General features: G+C 43.6%; 1 protein-coding gene across 3 annotated transcripts in view; it reads left to right on the top strand.

Annotated features, from left to right (window-relative positions):
- Positions 1-1241: 1241 nt before the first annotated feature.
- kcnd3 (potassium voltage-gated channel, Shal-related subfamily, member 3) overlaps positions 1242-20847 on the top strand; it is a 412919-nt gene continuing 393313 nt past the window's right edge. The window contains exons 1-2 of one of the 3 annotated variants that reach the window (XM_043716375.2): positions 1242-1346; positions 3053-4224. In XM_043716375.2, the coding sequence (XP_043572310.1) occupies positions 3113-4224 (1112 nt within the window). In that variant the 5' untranslated portion in view covers positions 1242-1346; positions 3053-3112. Of the gene's footprint in view, positions 2107-2650; positions 2825-3052; positions 4225-20847 lie in introns of those variants that run through there. The other 2 variants (XM_043716374.2, XM_087973448.1) reach the window with 2 other exon arrangements.

The raw sequence follows: 20847 nt of genomic DNA, 5'->3' as shown, positions 1-20847 counted from the left end.
CATTCCTCCTCATTCTTCTGAACTCAGTGAATAAAGCCCTAAGCAATCCAATCTCTCTTTAGACCTCTCTCCCTGAACAAATCCCTTTCTACTGTATTTACTTCCAATCGATTACCAGTTACTTTTTTTTCGCGTTGAGTGTCTTGCTCACGAGTTTGGAAACCATTTGGAAAATTTGAGAAGTGAGAGGGTGAGATAGCACGGAGAAAGCCGGGAGAATTCAACTATGTTCGGGATTATCATTTTAACAAGAGCCGACACAGGGGAGAGTTCGGCTATAGCGTTTGAAAGGAGCTGCGCCATCTGGCTATGTAGAAGGAATCGCTCACAATTCATCCGTTACAATAAAAAAAAGTTAATTAACTCAATCCAGCAACACATGATAGCCCCTCTCGACCCTGCCAAACAAAATTAAAACAGCCAGCTATTGCAATGACTCCAGCCCGTCCTCTACCCTACTATTCAGCACTTGGTATTGACCAGACATTAAAAGAGAAGGTTAAACAGTGAGCTAACTAAATACCTGTTGACGGGAAGTCCTCACTGCGGCTTAACCCCTGACCTGCTTCCAACACTTAGCCAATTTATTGCAGATTTCCAACACTGCTCTTACACGTTCCCCTGCGTTAATCGCTCGTCTCTGAATTGTTTTGCTTTGCCCTAAGAAAGTTTCTGACCTTATCTGTGACATTATTTTTAAAAAGAAAGCACGCTACAGTTTATCGAATAGCCTTACTTCCACTCCTGTGTCCTATGGTCTTGTGGGGAATCTGAAGTGGTAGTGTTAGGGGCAGTGTGTACAGAGAGGTGGGGGTAGACTCGGTGGTGAATCTCTAGTGCCCTGTGTGATATCTGCTTGTTCCTATCGTTTTTGCAAAACTAGAAACAATGCTCTCCCCCCCCCTCCCCCCCATCAAAACCCCCTCACAAATCAATACAACCTCCCCACTTCAGACAGACACACACAAACATGGGGCGGGGTGGGAGGAGAGAGAGAGAGAGAGAGCTGGAGGGTCTCTGGACACAGTACTACAGTCAATAACATAACGGGGACAGGTCTTGCACTGGAGTGGACAAGAGGTAAAGGTGGGGAGATGCCATGTATTCAAGCTTAACCTTTCTCATCGCGGATAGAGACGCTTTCGTTCTCAAATAGGAGACACGTGCAAGTAATCGCTTGTCCAGACGCAGCGTCTTCAGAAACTGCCTGCGATCATTTCTCTCTGAACGTTTCCGGGGGGCAAACTTGTCGCTGGAGGAACACCGTGCCCCTCTAGCTCAGTGCAACCCTCCCTCTCCCCGCACCCAGAAAAGGGCCAGCTCGCTGTAACACGGGCCCCGTGAAGGTCAGTTTAAACCACTCTCTTATCTCCCTTCCCCTCTGCATCTCGCCTGGGCCCCGGGCTGTTGCATCTTCTTGCTGAGACTTGCCTTATTTGAGGTTAACCCATGAGGGATCCTCGCGTCACTCGGTTTCTCTGAAGACAATGCAACGTGCAGAGAGGGTGCGGGCTGGATTCTAGACCAGACAATTAGTTTAACACGTTGTGCTTTGTAAAGACTGTATCGCTCCCCCGTTCTCTCTCTCTCCCTCTGTCATACTACGTCTTCAGGTTTAGAAACACCGCCAGTGCCCAGAGACACAGAGAGAGAGAGAGAGAGCACTGTTCATCATCATCTGAGCTGAAACATGTCATCACCAGCCTGACCCGCCTATTATACCCACTGCCATTTATAGTAGGCAGACAGACAGGGAGAGAGAGAGAGTGAGAGAGAGGGGGGAGTCAAACATTTACAAATACTAATAACAAAAGGTGAAAGCTCATTCCCAGAGCCCTGTGAGGGAAAAGAGACGGAGAGAGAGAGAGAGAGAGAAGCTGGGGATGCAGTGAGCTAATAACAGCCAGGCTGAGGGAGCTCAGTCCGTGCCCTCCAGACTTCCCAATCTCCACTCGCCTGCTTCGCTACTGCGGGATTTACCTGTCGCTTTCAGGAGGAGGTCGGTCTCTTTTTGTTCCCGTTGTTATTTTCGGATTCTTTCTCTCCTCTGGAAGAAGAAGGATTGTCCTTGTCAGCAGGACTTGGAGTCTTGCTGTTGCTGCCGAGGTAAGTGGCTGGGTACCCTGCCCGGGAGGGAGGGAGGGAGGGAGGGGTGGGGGGATTAAATGCTCTTCTCTAAACTTTCTCACTTCCCCTGCATGGGGACCCCGCTGCAAGTTTAAACTGGGCTTGCGGATTTATTTTAACTGTCTAAGAAATTAGGTCGTTGTACGATGATGTTGCTCTTTCCTCACGTCTGATGGGCTTTTTTTAAATTGTTGGTTGTTTTTATTGAGAGAATCCCTTTGTCCGGTCTGAAATAATCCCCGCGTCGGACCTTCTCAATCACCTTCCCAGCCAGTTTCCTCTTCCATCAATGGGGTGTCCTTCAAATACACCACAGCTGACAGTGGGACAGTAAAAAGACACCCAGCCCTTCCGGGAAAAGAACGTTCCTCTCCCTCTCCCTCTCCCCCTCACTCTCTGTCCCTCCCTCTCCCCCTCTCCCTCTCCTCCCTCCCCTTCTCTCTCCCTCTCCCTTTCCCTCTTCTCTCTTCTCTCCCTCTCCTTCCCTCTCTCTCCCCCTCTCTCCCTCTACCTCTCTCGCCCTCCCTCTCCCTCTTCCTCCATTTCCTTCTCTCTGTCCCTCTCCCTCTCTCCCTCCCTCTCTCCCTCCATTTCCTTCCTTCTCTTTCTCCCTTTCCCTCTCCCTCCCTTTTTCACTCTCTCCCGCCCTTTCCCTCTCCCTCTCCCTCTCCCTCAATACATCCCCCCAATAACAGGGGTAAGATCGGCCACAACATTCACTAGGAATCTGTTTGCCAAGAGGGTGGGGGTATCTGTATTGATTCTGGGCTGGTTTATGAATGTTTTTTTGCAGTTCATCTGCTGATCCTGCCAGAGGACTCTGAAGCCAGGGAGAGTTTGACAGAGTAACAATGTCTGAGTGAGATGTGCTGATGAATACCGGTCCCCCTGTTCCTGCAAACCACTCTATGCTTTTCTCTTGCAGATGTTGCCGGGTGCCAAAAGAAGGTGCTGCCCACTGTAGCCAACCCAGCCCGGACTCACCATGGCAGCTGGGGTTGCGGCCTGGTTGCCCTTTGCCCGAGCTGCTGCCATAGGATGGATGCCAGTGGCCAACTGTCCCATGCCCCTTGCCCCTGGAGACAAGAATAAGAAACAGGACGAGCTCATCATCCTCAATGTGAGCGGCAGGCGCTTCCAAACTTGGAAAAACACCTTGGAGAGATTCCCAGACACCTTATTGGGCAGCACCGAGAAAGAGTTCTTCTTCCATGAAGAAAGCAAGGAGTATTTCTTTGACCGGGACCCCGACATCTTCAGGAACGTGTTGAATTTTTACAGGACGGGCAAGTTGCACTACCCAAGGCATGAGTGCATCTCAGCCTATGACGAAGAGTTGGCTTTCTTTGGCATCATCCCGGAGATTATTGGGGACTGCTGCTATGAAGAGTACAAGGACAGGAAGAGGGAGAATGCTGAGAGATTGATGGATGATAGTGACTCAGAGAACAAAGCGGAAGGCAATCTTCCATCCAGAACCTGTCGCCAGACCATGTGGAGAGCCTTTGAAAACCCCCACACCAGCACCTTAGCGTTAGTCTTCTATTATGTGACTGGCTTCTTCATTGCAGTGTCAGTGATCACCAATGTGGTGGAGACGGTGCCCTGTGGAATTGGCCCTGGCGATGTCAAGGACCTGCCCTGCGGGGAGAGGTACGTGGTGGCTTTTTTCTGCCTGGACACGGCCTGTGTGATGATCTTCACGGTCGAATACCTCCTCCGGCTTTTCGCTGCCCCCAGCCGCTACCGGTTCATGAGGAGCGTGATGAGCATCATTGATGTGGTGGCCATCATGCCTTATTACATTGGCCTGGTGATGACCAACAACGAAGACGTGAGTGGTGCCTTCGTCACCCTCAGGGTGTTTCGCGTGTTCCGGATTTTCAAGTTTTCTCGCCATTCCCAAGGCCTGAGGATCCTCGGCTACACTTTGAAGAGCTGTGCCTCTGAACTTGGATTCCTCCTCTTCTCCCTCACCATGGCCATCATCATCTTTGCCACTGTGATGTTCTATGCGGAGAAAGGATCAACTCATAGCAAGTTTACAAGCATCCCCGCCTCCTTCTGGTACACCATTGTCACCATGACAACTCTGGGGTAAGTCCAAAGGTGTTTACTCTCTGATACACACACCCTCTCCCCTCCTCTTTATTCTGATAAAGGTTAACTCACAGAGTCCCAAACTCTCCCTATGTCTGAGTGCGAGGACTGCTTTACCTGAATACTTGAGTAAAGTCATTAGCCAAAAAAGTGGATTTTTTTAAACAAGACTCGCCCCCTTCGGCATTCACTTTTCAAAGTAATCTCAAATTAATAGATGATAACATCGCCTTTTTTAATTTAGTAGTGTAGGGCAAAACATTGAAAGTAGAAAAGGGATTAATTAAATATCGTTTCAGCTCCAGATTAGGCATTGAACCTGCATGATTTGATGAACAGCCTGGACGTCTATAATTACATTCTCGGAATTAACTTTGTTTAATCCCCTTTTCTAAGGAGTACCAGGCATTGCCAGTAGCCGCTGCATTTCACGCGGAGACAGAGAAGCAGCCCCAGATATTAATTTTTGTCAAGCAGGGGAGCAGAAAGTTTAACTCACAAGCAGTGTGTGCGATGGAGTGAGTGGGAATGTCTCATCGAGTGGCAGACCCTGAATTGTACTTAACACTGTGGTAGTTAACAGTCACTTTCCTTAGTTACTGCACGCTTTCACTGCGAGGCAACAGATTAGACGCCATCCCTGGAGAGTCTTATTTATTTTATCACCAACTGCAGTATTTCATTTCCTCAAGAAGGAATTTCAGACGGGGCAGGGGAGAAGCGTGATTTCTGCTTTAGGAAGTCACTCTGCAAACTGCAACCAGGCGATGCATTATCCTTCATTGTTTTGGTCTAAGGAAAGACAAGACTGTGAATGTAATCTGACCGAGTTTTCCATAATAGAACTCACAAAAACAAACGTGTATTTTTTAAGACTTCCTGGGTTAATGGCCTTAAGGTTTATTCGTTGGAGTAATAGCAGTAAAGTGTTTACAAGGCGGCCTGGTGGCTGAGTGCTGCCGCGCTCAATGCTGATGAACGCCTCTGTCCATGGTGCTGAAATACCGCCCTCCTCATATCTCTACAAATTACTGGACGCTTGGGACATTTCTGGGAGCGGCGGTTGTCCCACGCTTTTTACGCTGTCATTCTCGCTGTCGGCAATCTTTTTCATTGTCCACTTGGTACTGCTCGATTGCAGAGGGATGAATGTTAGGCTGTTTCCTCTGTCCGCCAAGAGGCAGGGACTATCGGTCTGGTTTCTGTTGTCCACCTCCCAAGCCGAATCACATGATTCCGGGCACAGTCAATAGTGAGGGAATGCTGCACTGTCGCAGGGGCCTTCTTCTGGACTTTATACCTAGGCACTGCCTATCCCGCCTGACTGATATAAAAGAGCCCCTTGCGCTATTTATTTGACAAGCAGGGCTTTAATCCCCAGCGTTCTGAGCAATGTTTACCCCTCATCCACATCATTAAACAAAAGACCATCATCTTTTTGTTCCTTGTGGGAGCTTGCAGCAAATTGGCCCCCACATCTCCTACATTAAAGCACTTCATTGGCTGGAAGATAATTTAGAACAGCTTGTAGTTAGGAAAAGTGCTACTAAGGTGAATATTTACTTGCCTTTGCAAATGATGCCAACAGCGTGGGTTCATTTCCTGCATCAGATGAGGTGACCATGCAGGACTCTCCTTCTGAACCTCTCCTCTGAGGTGTGGTTACCCTCAGGTTAAACCGCCACCAGTTCTCTGTCTCTCTCTCCAATGAGGGAGAAGCTTGATAGGTTATGACAACTTTACCTTTTTTCTACAACAGGTGAACTGAGCAATGTAGGAAACAGATGTTAAGCAAAATACTAACAATGGTGCAGACTAGACAGAGTTTGTTTTGGATGGACTACCTTTCCAGAATGGTACCTTAGTACTAGTCTCTTGGTTGTTTGTATAACTATTGACTTTGCAATTCACAATATATCAGTTTATGATAAAATTACATTCTTCTTTGGAAATTTTCAAGAATACTCAATTTGGGGCAATCACACTAAGTAAGACTTTTTCTTTCAAAATTACTGTCAAACTTTTATTTCTATTGTCGGGTTGGCTCTATAATTTATCCAGCATTAGAACATCCTTGAGTCAAATCATTTATCTCTGCAGATTGGAAATGACTAACATTACCAACAGAGAGTGACATTATACTTTGATAACTTAGGTGTCATTAAAAATCTGAAGCAGCCTTTGACTTGGAGATCATATTCACATTTAAACACATATCCATTCTCCAGGAACATTCATTCTGCTTAAATTGAAACATTTTATATGACATTTTCTTAGCCTCTCGAGGACAAGGCACTGATGGTATACTAGTATTTTTAGAACTATATAAAAGCCATTGGGCCAAACCAGCCTATTTATTTTTAATATATTCACTTCATCTTTGTGTTTTATTACCATAATCGCTTATCCCTTCCCTCTCTCTAAATGGACCTGATTATGTTCTCAACTCATTTTACAATCTCTGCTTCAATAACTTCCCATGGTAACTTGCATCATAACTCTGTTACATGTTCGATGAAAAATTTCATCTGACATCCTGCCTGGCTCACTCTCTTCATTTTTATTTTGATCTTCTGAGTACTTAAAGTCTGTACCATGCTTCAGAATTTGCTTACATCAGGTAATGAATCCATCCTGACTTTGTTGCATATAAAGAATATCATTCAATGAGACTTCAGTACATTGCCCTCAGATTTATTACTTTCTGATCCAGTTAAATTGTCTTATTATCTACTTTGACTTCTAACTCCCTGGACCATAAAATGACCCCTGAGTTAACAGGGTTTATGCCCAAAACGTCAATTCTCCTGCTCCTCAGATACTACCTGACGTGCTGTGCTTTGCCAGCACCTCACTCTTGACTCTGATCTCCAGCACCTGCAGTCCTCACTTTCTCCAGGTTGTAGAGACATCTGCTGCCTGACATTTTTGAATTCCCTCCTTGTCCTAATCCCTGGAAAGTGATTGAGAGAAATTTCATCAAATAGCATGTTTCCTTCTTTCGGTGTATCCCTCTATCTGTCTGTTTCTCTGTGTCTGCTTCTGTCTGTCCATCTCTTTTTGGCTGCCTCTCTCTCTGTCTCCCTCTGTCCATTTGTCTCTCTCTGTCTGTCTCGGTCTTCCCCATTCTCTGTCTATCTGCCTCTCTCTATCTGCCTTCTCTGTCTGTCCAATCCAGCTGCCTCCCTCTTTCTGTTCATTTTTCTCTCCCTCTGTCTGCCTGCCTCTGCCTCCCTCTCTCTTTGTCTGCCTCTCTCTGTCAGTCCCTCTATTTGTCTCCCTCTCTATTTGTCTCCCTCTCTATTTGTCTGCCTCTTTCTATCTGTCTGTCTCTGTTTCCTTTTGTCTATATCTCTTTGCCTCTCCCACTGTCTGCTTGTCTCTGTCTGCATTTCTCTCTCTGTTCCTCTTTCTCTGTCTATGATTTTTGCTCATCATTTGTACCATACATAGGACAGGAGGAGGCCATTCATGTCCTCAAATTTGATTTCCTGTTCAATTGATTGTGGTTGATCTATATCTGAAACAATGAACTGCTTTTGATCCTGGCCTTAAGATCAATTGACCTTGGTTTAAAAAGTTCCAGTGAGCCAGCACCAGAACCTTTTCGGGGTGAAATTACTTGTTTTTTGTGTGATGAGGTAAGTTCTTACTTTTCACTTGAAAGGTTTGCCTCTGATTTTAAACTGATGGCCCCATACTCAGCAAAGGTAGCAGTTTCTCTGCATGTACCGTACTAAATCTTTTATAATATTGTCTATCTCTGGTAGATCACCACAGAATCAATTAGATCAGAATTCTTTATTATCAAGGTAAAACAAGGCAAAATCCGAATGTTCTTCAGCTCCTGACTTCCTTAAACCATTCCAATATTTACAAGGCACCTGTCAAGACTGCCAGGCAATATTGTCCTCTTGATTGGATGAGTGGATCTCCACCACACTTACAAAGCATTTGAGACAGGGCAATGTGTTTAATTGACACCTCCTCCACCTACATAAACATTAAATCAATCCATCATCAGTGCACAATGTGCACAATCAATATGATGCCATGAACAATCTCAGAGTGTTTCCAAACCCAAATAACATCTAACATCAAGGGCAAGGGCAGTAGGCATATGAGAACACCAAAACATTCAAGTGCCTCTCCAAGTAGTATTCCATTTTGACTTGGAAATATAATTATTGTTTCATCAATGTCTACTTCTGTCTTTTCCCTCTTCCCATGTCTAAATGATGCATGAGGCAGAGAAAGCCCCTTATGTTTCAGTGGGTAGTAAGTTTTCTGGAACAGGTGTCTGATCTGTCTTCAGAGATTGTAATTTGTGTGATCCATGACTTATCAGGTAACTTGCCCACTCTTACCACATGCTATAGGTGCATTGGAATAATTATTAGTTGATACTCAATCTGTTTGGTCTTGTTATATTTTCTGTAGCCATCAAATTATGTATTTCTGGCTTAGACTGACCCGTTGCTCCATTGGAGCTCCCCATTTCTTCTTTGTCATGAGGTCGAAGTTCTAGTATTCCCTATAGAGCTGCATTACAGGAGCACCTTAACCATATGAATTGCAGGTGTTCAGAAAATAGTTCACTACCATAGTCCCAAGGACAGTAAATGATGGGCATTAAAAGCTACAGCTATTAGCAAAGCTTACATCTCAGATGTGAATGACAATCAGAGACAATGCAATCAGTTTTCATAATTAACCCTTTAATCCCAGTACAATTCTGGTGAATCTTCACTATCTGTCCACCAAGGTCAAATATTCTTCCCAAAATCAATATTTCAGGTTTCTTTTGCAACAGTGAAATAACAAGCTAAGAATTTGGCAGTGAGAATGGTGTTTCTGCAACACAAACTAGCAACCACATTCCGCCAACATTTTATTAATGTATTTATCAACATGATAATGATAATTCATTTTTTGTAAGGTTGCTGGAGGAATAGATACTGGCCAAGAAACCAGAGAGAAGTCCCTTGCTCTTTCTACAAAATAGTGTCATGGGTTTTTTTTAATCCACTTGAGAGGGCAGGTAAGGCTTCAATTTACTATCTCATCTGGATGTACACCCCAACATAAGGTCAGAAGTGGAGAAGGTCACTGATGACTGCACAATCTTTACGCTATTCATGACTCGTCAGATACTGGCAAGGAACATTCACACTGCATAAGTGCCAGCATTGACTGTCTTCAGCAAGAAAGAATCTAACTATCTCCCATTGATGCCCAATGAGCATCAGTGAATCCCTCACTTTCAACATCCTGGGAATTGATATTAATAAAAAATTGAGCAAGACCAATAATATAGATATAGTGCTGATCTGAGCAGGTCAGAGGCTAGGAATCTTGCAAAAAATAACTCACCTCCTGACTCCCCAAGGTCTGCCTGCAACCTATGATTCACAAGTCAGGAGTGTGGTAAAATGCTCCTCACTTCAACAGCACACAAGAGGCTTGACTCCATTCTAGACAAAGCAGCCACTTAATTGGTGTCACATTCACAAATATCTACTCCTTCCACCACCGTTGCACAGTAACAGCAGTGTGTACCATCCACATGATGCATTGAACAACTCCCAAGGTTCTCACCCCCTCACCCTCCCCATCTCCACACAGTTCAGTTGTCAGGCCTCAACTATATCAATGATTTTCAAGCAGAGACAGAGTGTAACATAACAAAATTCACTGATGATACAAAATAAGTGGGAAAGCAGGCAGTGATGAGGAGATAAAGAGTTTACAGATGGATATTAATAATCTGGGAGAATGGGCCAGAACCTGTCAGAGGGAGTTAATGTGGATAAATACAAAGTTATCCATTTTACCTGGAAACATAAAAGGGCAAATTATTACTCAAATGAAAAGCAGTTTCAAAGTGCATCAGTGCAGAGGGATCTGGGTGTCCTTGTGCATGAATCACAGAAACTGGGTCTGCAGGTGCATCATAGACTAAGAAAGGCAAATGGAATCCTGACATTCATTGCAAAAGGACTGGATTATAAAAGTAAAGTAGTGTTGTTACAATTATATAAGGCATTGGTGAGACCACACCTGGAGTATTGTGTCCAGTTTTGGTCTCCTTACTTGAGGAAGGGTGTGGTGACACTGGAGGCAGTCCAAAGGAGGGTCACCAGATTGCTCCCAGGGATGAAAGGGTTGTCATACCAGGACTGGTTGAATAGCTTGGGTTTGTGTTCACTGGAGTTCAGAAGAATAAGGGGGAGATCTGATTTTAAATGCTAAAGGGGATTGATAAGGGTGGGCATTGAACACATGTTGCCCCTTGTGGGACAATCTCGAAGAAGGTGTCATAGAAAGCCAGTAGGGCCCCTCAAAGATCAGCAAGGCAGCCTTTGTGTGGATCCGCAGGAGATGGGGGAGATAGTGGGCAGCACGGTGGCACAGTGGTTAGCACTGCTGCCTCACAGCGCCTGAGACCCGGGTTCAATTCCCGCCTCAGGCGACTGACTGTGTGGAGTTTGCACGTTCTCCCCGTGTCTGCGTGGGTTTCCTCCGGGTGCTCCGGTTTCCTCCCACCGTCTAAAGATGTGCAGGTCAGGTGAATTGGCCATGCTAAATTGCCCGTAGTGTCAGGTAAGGGGTAAATGTAGGGGAATGGGTGGGTTGCGCTTTGGCGGGTCGGTGTGGACTTGTTGATCTGAAGAGCCTGTTTCCACACTGTAATGTAATCTAATCTAAATCAGTATTTTGCAACAGTGTTTACTGTGGAGAAGGACATGGAAGATATAGAATCTAGGGAAATAGATGGTGACACCTTGAAAAATGTCCATATTACAGAGGAGGAAGTGCTAGATGTCTTGAAACACCTAAAGGTGGATAAATCCCCAGGACCTGATCAGGTGTACCTGAGAACTCTGTGGGAAGCTAGGGAAGAGATTGCTGTGCCCCTTGCTGAGATATTTGTATCATTGATAGTCACAGGTGAGGTGCCAGCAGACTGGAGGTTGGCTAATGTGGTACCACTGTTTAAGAAAGGTGGTAAGGACAAGTGAAGGAACTATAGACCAGTGAGCCTGACGTCGGTGCTGGGCAAGTTGTTGGTGGAAATCCTGAGGGACAGGATGTACAGATATTTGGAAAGGCAAGGACTCATTAGGGATAGCCAACATGGCTTTGTAGATCGGAAATCATATTTCACAAACTTGATTGAGTTTTTTGAAGAATTAACAAAGAGGATTGATGAGGGCAGAGCAGTGGAGGTAATCTAAAGTAAGATATTCAACGAGGTTCCCCATGGGAGACTGATTAGCAAGGTTAGATCTCACGGAACACAGGCAGAACTAACCATTTGGATACAGAACTGGTTCAAAGGTAGAAAACAGAGGGTGGTGATGATGGAGGGTTGTTTTTTAGACTGGAAGCCTATGACTAGTGGAGTGCCAGAAGGATCAGTGCTGGGTCCTCTACTTTTTGTCATTTACTTAATGATTTGGATATGAACATAGGAGGTATAGTTAGTAAGTTTGCAGATGACACCAAAATTGGAGGTGTAGTGGACAACGATGAAGGTTACCTCAGATTACAATGAGATCTTGATCAGATGGGCCAATGGGCTGAGAAGTGGCACATGGAATTTAATTTAGATAAATGCGAGGTGCTGCATTTTGGGAAAGCAAATCTTAGCAGGACTTATACACTTAATGGTAAGGTCCTAGGGAGTGTTGCTGAACAAAGAGATCTTGGAGTGCAAGTTCATAGTTCCTTGAAAGTAGAGTTGCAGATAGATAAGGTAGTGAAGAAGGCATATGATATGCTTTCCTTTATTGGTCAGACTATTTTACTGCTCCTCGGATGCTGTCTGAACTGCTGTGCTTTTCCAGCACCACTCTAATCTAGACTCTGGTTTCCAGCATCTGCAGTCATTGTTTTTACCTTATTGAATACAGGGGTTGGAAGGTCATGTTGCGGCTGTACAAGACATTGGTTAGGCCACTGTTGGAATATCGCATGCAGTTCTGGTCTCCTTTCTATCAGAAGGATGTTGTGAAACTTTAAAGGGTTCAGAAAAGATTTACAAGGATGTTGCCAGGGTTGGAGGATTTGAGCTATTGGGAGAGACTGAATAGTTTGGGGCTGTTTTCCCTAGACCGTCGGAGGCTGAGGGGTGACCTTGTAGAGGTTTATAAAATCATGAGGGGCATAGATAGGATAAATAGGCAAAGTATTTTCCCTGAGGTGGGGGAGTCCAGAACTAAATGGCATAGGTTTAGGGTGAGAGGGGAAAGATATAAAAAGGACCTAAGTGGCAACCTATTCATGCAGAGGGTGGTGCATGTATGGAATAAGCTGCCAGAGGAAGTGGTGGAGGTTGGTACAATTGCAACATTTAAAAGGCATCTGGATGAGCATATGAATAGGAAGAGTTTGGAGGGATATGGGCCAGGTGCTGGCAGGTGGGATTAGATTGGGTTGGGATATCTGGTTGGCATGGACAATTTGGATGGAAGGGTCTGTTTCTGTGCTGTACATTTCCATGACTCTATGACTGTATATAGAGTAAGAGGAGATAAATTCAAAACTGAGATGAGGAGAAACTATTTCTCTTAGAGGGTTGTGAATCTGTGGAACTCGCTGCCTCAGAGTGAAGAGGATCAGAATCAATCAACGGATTAAAGAAAGAAATAGATATGTTTCTGATGAAAAGTGCGATATGGAGAGCAGGTGGGAAAAGTGGAGTTGAAATCAGGATAAGGTCAGTCATGGTTATGTTAAACAGCAACATGGGCTTGATGGGTCGAATTGCCTACTCCTGCTCCTAATTCATTTAAAACGCCACAACCTGCAAGCTCCTCTGTAAGTTGAACTCTATCTTTACTTGGAAGTGTGTTGCTGTTCCTTTAGTGTTGCTGGGTGAAAATCCTAGAATGCTCTTTCTACTAGCACTGTAGGTATGCCTCAACAATTGCAATGGTTCAAGCAACAGCTTACCACCACCGACTCAAGGGCAATTATGGATGGACAATAAATTCTTGCCCAGCCATCAATGGCCACATCCCATGAACAAATAAGAAGAAAGGAAAGTGAGAGGGGAAAGATATAAAAGAGACCTACGGGGCAACTTTTTCTCACAGAGGGTGGTACGTGCATGGAATGAACTGCCAGAGGAAGTGGTGGAGGCTGGTACAATTGCAAGAATTAAAAGGTATCTGGATGGGTATGTGAATAGCAAGGGTTTAGAGGGATATGGGCCAGGTGCTGGCAGGTGGGACTAGATTGGGTTGGGATATCTGGTCAGCATGGACGGGTTGGACCGAAGGGTCTGTTTCCATGCTGTACATCTCTATGACTCTATGTGGTGTCTATCTTTCTTGGTATTCTACAAAAGGTAAACACCATATTTATAAAGCAAATTTCAGAAATCATTGTTATTTAGAAATTGCATTACCACAATTGAAACTGTTTCTTCCAAGTGGATAGAAGTTATTTTGTTTTTAAGTACGGTACAGTATAGAAGATAGGCAGGAAACCTGAGTTTTCAGGCTGCTAGCAAGTGGAAGCAACAAAAAGGTACATTATGAATAAACAATAAAACCATGACCCTATAAAAAAAAAGCCAACAATGTTTATCTAGAGATTAGTAACTGAGGGATGAATAGTTAAATCTCGATACGGAGAAACACGTTCGTCTGAATTGCTTTTTAGATTTGTTCTGTGGAGCCTGAAATTACAATTCAGATGAGTGACTGACTGCATTCTTATGTTGTCTTTATGCTTAAATATAAGGTGACCTTCCTCTCATTTTAATTCTTTAATGAACCTTAAATAAAATACAATGTCGATGAATGTTAGCAATTGTTGCAAGCATTTGATTTTTCCTAACTTCTAATGTGTTGAAATCGGCTCTTTAAACAATCAGATAAAATCCGATGAAACTCATTTGCTGTTTTAATGGGTGTGTTAATTCTTTTGAAGTTAATGGGGCTAGGATTTGTGAAGCAACATCCACATCATCCAATTCCAATGCACATGAAGAATATATGCTTGTTGATGTTGGTACCTGTTAACAATGCCTAAGAGTTCTTCTGTGGTGATATGAGAGAAATCATTTTCACAATAAGCACACTTCTTTAAAATTCACACCTGATTTGAACAAATCTCCTCCGCAATGACTAGGTAATCAATTGATAATCAATACGGTTTATGGAAATTTCTCATGTGCAGAGACTTGAGAAAATCATATTGTTCTCCTTGGAAGGTTCAGGGCAAATTTAACAGTAATGAAGTTTTTAGAAAGTGTAACTCGAAAGAAAGGTCAGTGATTGGTGCTAACAGGTTTAAATCATTCACAGAACAGCCAGATGGGAGATGATGAGTTTCTTTTTATGTAGTGAATAATTATGATTGAGAATCCATGAAAGGGTAACGAAAGCAGATTTTGTAGTGACTTTCAAAAGGGAAATTATTGAAGAGGAGATAATTGCGGGGCTATAGGGAAAAAGCAGAGAAGTGGGACTAAATGTCAAGCTCTTCCAAACAGCAAAAAGAGATGAGAGGCCAAAAGACCACCTTCTGTTCTGTAAGATTCCACGCTCCAATGATTACAAGTAAAACTACCAAGGATTGCTTTTGAACTTTTATCTCAAGCCTTGATATTTTCAGGTTAACGTTTCTTCAAAATCGTCGAAGACGTCTCTAAGTTTAACTTTTGAATAACTGAGCTTTGACCAGACTGAGATTTGAAGTATCTTGTCATATTTGCAGTGCAGTAACAGAGCAGACTGTTGATAATAAGGGATAAATGTAGGATAGATGGGGATTTCTGAGCCCACAATGTATTTAATTCCCACCGTCAAGAGAATAGTTTTTACTGTACCAGCTTGACAGTGCTGGAAAGAGATGACAATTTAGTATCAATTAGTGCCAAATAAAAGGCAGTTTTGTACCATGACTTAAATTCTCTAGAAACAGAGTTGAGAGTGTCCAAATCACATTTCCTTTAATTAGCCTTCCCATGTGGTATATGAATCTCACTAGATACTGTACATGCTGTAGCATCAAGAAGCCATCTGTGGAAATTGCATCTACTTGATCGTTATAGCAAAATAAAAACACAAACTCAGCAGTATCATTTTATGACTTGACTGGAAATATGAAATCAAGGAGGTCTTTACTAATACATTTACGTTGTGGCTCACAGAGAGCCTTCAATCTCTTCAGTCTCCAAAGACACATGCAGTTGCTTCTTGCACAATCATTCGGGAATATTTTCTTTTCATTAGTCCTAGTTGAATTTAAATTCTGGACCAGCTGGAAGGCAAAAGGTCAGCATTCTGCATATTGGTCCCCCTCGAATGTAGCAACCATCAGTATGCCGAACAGTACACCGTACGATCGAAACAGCTGTTAAAGGGGAAGTGGATAATTATTTGCAAAAGAAAAAAATTGAACAGAGCGCTGGAAAAGGAGAAGGGAATGGAAGCAAGTGAATAGAAAGCTTTGACTAAGGCTCCATGGCCAATTGGCTTCTTCTGTGCTGTAAAATTCTGAATGACAAGGAATTGCAGAGCTCCATTTCATTCCATTGTTAACATCGGTCAGGATTCTAAATGAATTTTTGATTGTCTTAATGCACAAGGTAGGAGTGGTTATTGCCAGCAGTTGCTTATTAAAGCAGATGTTCTGTACTGGGGGAAGAGGGAGTGGGGACACAATGCAATGCAACAGTGAACTGGGAAATTAACCTGTGCCCATCTGTTTGGTTGGACAGGACTTAACAGCAACAATTTGCCTGTTGTATCCCTCTGTCCCGTTTCAGACCATTCATGTGCCTCATGCAAAAGTCCCATACAGATTGTCATCTTTTCAGAACATCAGCAGCTGAGGAGCGACCTGATAGAAGTATATAAAAATAGGCTGGATAGCCAGAGTCCTTTTCCCAGGGTGGGATTATCAATGAGTAGGGTGGCAGAGGTTTAAGGTGAGAGGGGAATAAGTTTCAAGGAGATGTACGAGGAAAGATTTTTATGTGGAGTTTGGTCGGTGATAGGAACAAATATGACAGCAATGTTTAGGAGTATTTAGAGAGAGAAGTGAACAAGCAGGAACAGACACTGTTGTTTATAATATACATAAATGATCTGGAAGAGAGCACTGTTGGTATGATCTGCAAGTTTGCAGATGACACAAAGATTGGTGGAGTGGCAGAAAGCATAAGGGACTATCAGAGAATGCAGGAGGATATAGATAGACTAGAGAGTTGGGCGGAAAAGTGGCAGATGGCTTTCAATCCAGACAAATGTGAGGTGATACATTTAGGCAAGAATAATTCTAGAATGAATTATACAATGAATGGAAGAGCCTTGGGAAAAGTCTATGGGCAGAGAGATCTGGGAGTGCAGGTCCATTGTACTCTGAAGGTTGCTGTACAAGTGGATAGAGTGGTCAAGAAGGCGTGTAGTATGCTTGCCTTCATTGGATGGGGAACTGAGTATAAGAGCTGGCAAGTCATGTTAAAATTGTACAAGACATTCGTTCGGCTGCATTTAGAATATTGTGTACAGTTCTGGTCGCCACATTACCAAAAGGATGTGGATGCTTTGGAGGGGGTGCATAGAAGGTTTACGAGGATGTTGCCTGGTATGGAAGGTGCTAGCTATGAAGAGAGGTTGAGTTGGTTAGGTTTATTTTCACTAGAAAAAAGGAGATTGAGGGGGACCTGATTGAGGTTTACAAAATCATGAAGGGTATAGACAGGGTGGATAGAGACCAGCTTTTTCCCAGGGTGAAGGATTCAATAACCAGAGGTCATGCTTTCAAGGTGAGAGGTGAAAAGTTTAAGGGAGATACATGCGGCAAGTACTTCACACAGAGGGTGGTGGGCGTTTGGAATGCATTGCCAGCAGAGGTGGTAGAGGCAGGCATGGTAGATTCATTTAAGCTGCATCTGGACAGCTGCATGAATAGGTGGGGAGCAGAGGGATACAGATGCTTAGGAATTGGGCGACAGGTTTAGACAGTACATTTGGATCAGCTCAGGCTTGAAGGGCCGAAGAGCCTGTTCTTGGGCTGGAAATTTACTTTGTTCTTTGTTCTTTGATACAGACCATGTGCAAGCAGATGGGATTAGCTTAGAATGATATCATGATCAGGTGGGCTGAAGGGCCTGGTCCTTTTCTATGTTCTATATTTACTCCCTCCCAATAAAAGCTGGTGAGGGGGAGACTTTCTTTTCTGTCTTGTTTCATTCTCCCGTCTTTTACTCAGTTTTGTCAGTGAAAGTGGCAGGTCCCCAATGGAGCAGGATGCCACAAAAATCCAGGACAACTTGTGATAAGGATTGTTTAATGAATTCAAGAATTGGCCGTGGATACGTTTTTCAAAGTATCACAAAAACCTGGTCGGTGTGGATGAATTGGTCTGAAGAGCCTGTTTCCGTATAACTCTATGACTCTATACAATTTATAGCTTTTAAAGATTAGTGGCTCAGTGGTTAGCACTGCTGCTTCACAGCACCAGGGACCCGGGTTCAATTCCACCCTCTGGCAACTGTCTGTGTGGAGTTTGCACATTCTCCCCGTGTCTGTGTGGGTTTCCTCCAGATGCCCCAGTTTCCTCTTGCAGTCCGCAGATGCACAAGTTAGGTGGATTGGCCATGCGGCATTGCTCATAGTGCTCAGGTGGAGTAGTCATGGGAAATATAGAGTTAGAAGGATAGCATAAGGGTTTGGGTCTGGGCGGAATGCTCTTTGGAGAGCCATTGTGGACTTGATGGGCTGAATAGCCTGCTTCCACACTGTAGGGATTCTATGAACAAATACAACAGGAAGAGGCTATTCAGCCTCACAGACTTGTTCCTTCATTCAGCTATGTTGTTCTGGTTTTGAACTGTTTCACTTGCTACACAACATGGAAATGTCGACTAACCATCAACATCCAAAGCCTTTTGTGAAAGAGAATTACAAAATGATGGCTCGAAAAATAAAACATCAAGATTCCTTTAACACGGCAACACTCATCATCTCTTCAGTTTTGTTGGGAGATTTCAGCCTCACTGAGAAACAGGTTCAAGTCCCCAGCTGTTTGTTCTAAGAATCTAAGAATTTCCCAGGAGAGGGATTACATTTTCTTTACCTGCACTCTTGACACTTTCATCATTTTAAGCACCTCAATATGATTGCTCCTCAGTTTTCATTAGGCTCTGATGTGAAGGGGGATCTTCAACTCACTGTCATTATCGCCCTAATTTGGCAGCATCACCCTCTTGGTATGTTCCTTTATTTGGAGGATTCCATTTGGATCTCCTTCAGTGATTTCATCAAACCAATCAACACACCCCACCCCACCCTGTACTAATCCTTCAGTGATGAAAATAAGTCTCACTGGAAACAATGTTGATGATCTTTCTTGTTGTTTGAGATGAGAGAACTTTCTGAGGAGCCAATTGTGGGAAGAGTTACACTCATGGTGTTGTGAATTCAGTATTAAATCAATCAGGACAGACAGTCCAGGCCCCATTTGTCTGAGAGATTTAACTTTTACACAAGAGCTTTTACAAGGAAACCTTGTCTTTCAAAAAATCTGATCTGGACGACTTGGAAGAATAGCAACTGAGTGAAAGATCAACATTTATACAGAATGAAACTGAGGAGGAAGCTGATTGGCTGTAAACAAAATCTTATTAACATTCTACATAGCAACACCGCTAGGCAAAAGTGAGGACTGCAGATGCTGGAAACCAGAGTTTAGATTAGAGTGGTGCTGGAAAAGCACACCCTGGAGGCTCCCTGCCTCCATCCCTGATGAAGGGCTTTTGCCTGAAACAACGATATTCCTGCTCCTCGGATGTTGCCTGACCTGCTGTGCTTTTCTAGCACCACTCTAATAACAACACCTCTACCAATCAAAGTCCACTTACCAGCCAATTTGCATTCTCCTTTCATGCAGTAGAAATGTTGGTTTCCCCTTCATTCTTGCGAACTGTCCTGAAGAGCACAAATTCATGCTTTAACAAACTGTGTCTTTCTCAACGATACTCAAATTCTGTATTACTAGATTACTAAATTGAATCTTTGTAAACCTTGGAGTGTTTGCTTCAGATGGTTAGATTACTTACAAGTGTGGAAACAGGCCCTTCGGCCCAACAAGTCCACACCGACCCGCCAAAGCACAACCCACCCAAACCCCTACATTTACCCCTTACCTAACACTACGGGCAATTTAGCATGGCCAATTCACCTGACTGCACATCTTTGGACTGTGGGAGGAAACCGGAGCACACGGAGGAAACCCACGCAGGCACGGGGAGAACGTGCAAACTCCACACAGTCAGTCGCCTGAAGCGGGAATTGAACCCGGGTCTCTGGCGCTGTGAGGCAGCAGTGCTAACCACTGTGCCACCGTGCCGCCCACATGGTATAGCTCTACAGCTGGCCTTGGGTCCACGCAGCCTTTCAAAAGAAAAAATTGAAGCAAAACTAGAATTGGAAATGACTATCTTGGGTAGAAAGGATTGAGATCACTTTCAGGAGATAGACTTCCCTGGTACAGCAGTAATGCACAGCTTTAATTGTATCAGTACAACAGTACACCACTGGTATCACTGATTGGAAGAAAACCTCATTTTAAAACTGTCTGTCATCAATAGACAAGTGAATTCTCCTGGAAATGACCATGTAGATTGCACGCGGGCATTTTTGAGAATAGCCTTACAGATGCATAGAGACATGCGTACAGGCGCACATGCAGAACCGTGTGCACATAACCACAGTTGGCTGGTCACAGTGTGGTACAGAGACAGCCGTATCTTCCATAACAGCAGTTCCTCATCACTCTCAGCAAGAACTTGCCTCAAACCAACAGCACCATTAATGAGTTATGCTAATTAGATCAGACTTGCTTATGTAAAGTATAATCAGAAATAAGTTATTGTTTTGTGGCAAATTCACACAATTAACTCCCCAAAGACAAAGTTCTGTGCTGAGATATACTTACAGCAAATTTGTGTGCAAACTCTAAGTTCTTGACTGTTCATTTCAGTGGCAGCAACTTAGAGTCATAGTGTTTTTGTGGCAGTTAATGATAATTGACAGTTAACCACCAAGCTCTGTTTGTATTTTAATCCCAGGAGGTCAACTGTGTTTGATCAGGGAATGGAGAGAATGGCCATGAACTATTTTGTCACATTGATAGGGGCACAGAGCATGTATATTTTGTTTCCATCTGTAAAGAACAGTGCCATATTTCTCAGTAATGCACAGGTTCTGTACTACCACAGGACTATTTGTTATACTTCAAAATTTAAGCCCTTCATGAAACAATAAATATGAAGGGTCTTTGTAACAATTGTCAATGGTGGTTCTTACACTCTACATGATTCTCACATGGCTCAATCTGCCACTTCACAAGCTTTCAGCACATCATTCTATTCCCTTCCCTCTCGTGTAGCTGTCTGGTTTCCTCTTGAAAACATCCATGCTGCTTATTTCATACTCTTTCTGTGCCAGAGAACTCCAGATTCTAACCAGCCTCTGAGTGATGATGTCTCTCCTTATTTTCCCACTGGAGTCATTTGGAACTAGTCACCATTTACTGTGAATCCCAGAAACTGGTGGAGTGATGAACATACACACATGGGAACACAATGTTTCCATG

The sequence above is a fragment of the Chiloscyllium plagiosum genome, unplaced genomic scaffold (genome assembly GCF_037043375.1).
Source record: "Chiloscyllium plagiosum isolate Xiang-an unplaced genomic scaffold, Cpla_swu_hap1 HiC_scaffold_26, whole genome shotgun sequence".
NCBI lineage: Eukaryota > Metazoa > Chordata > Chondrichthyes > Orectolobiformes > Hemiscylliidae > Chiloscyllium > Chiloscyllium plagiosum.
Note: the sequence above shows the minus strand (reverse complement) of the source record. Positions and strands in the feature narration are given on the sequence as shown.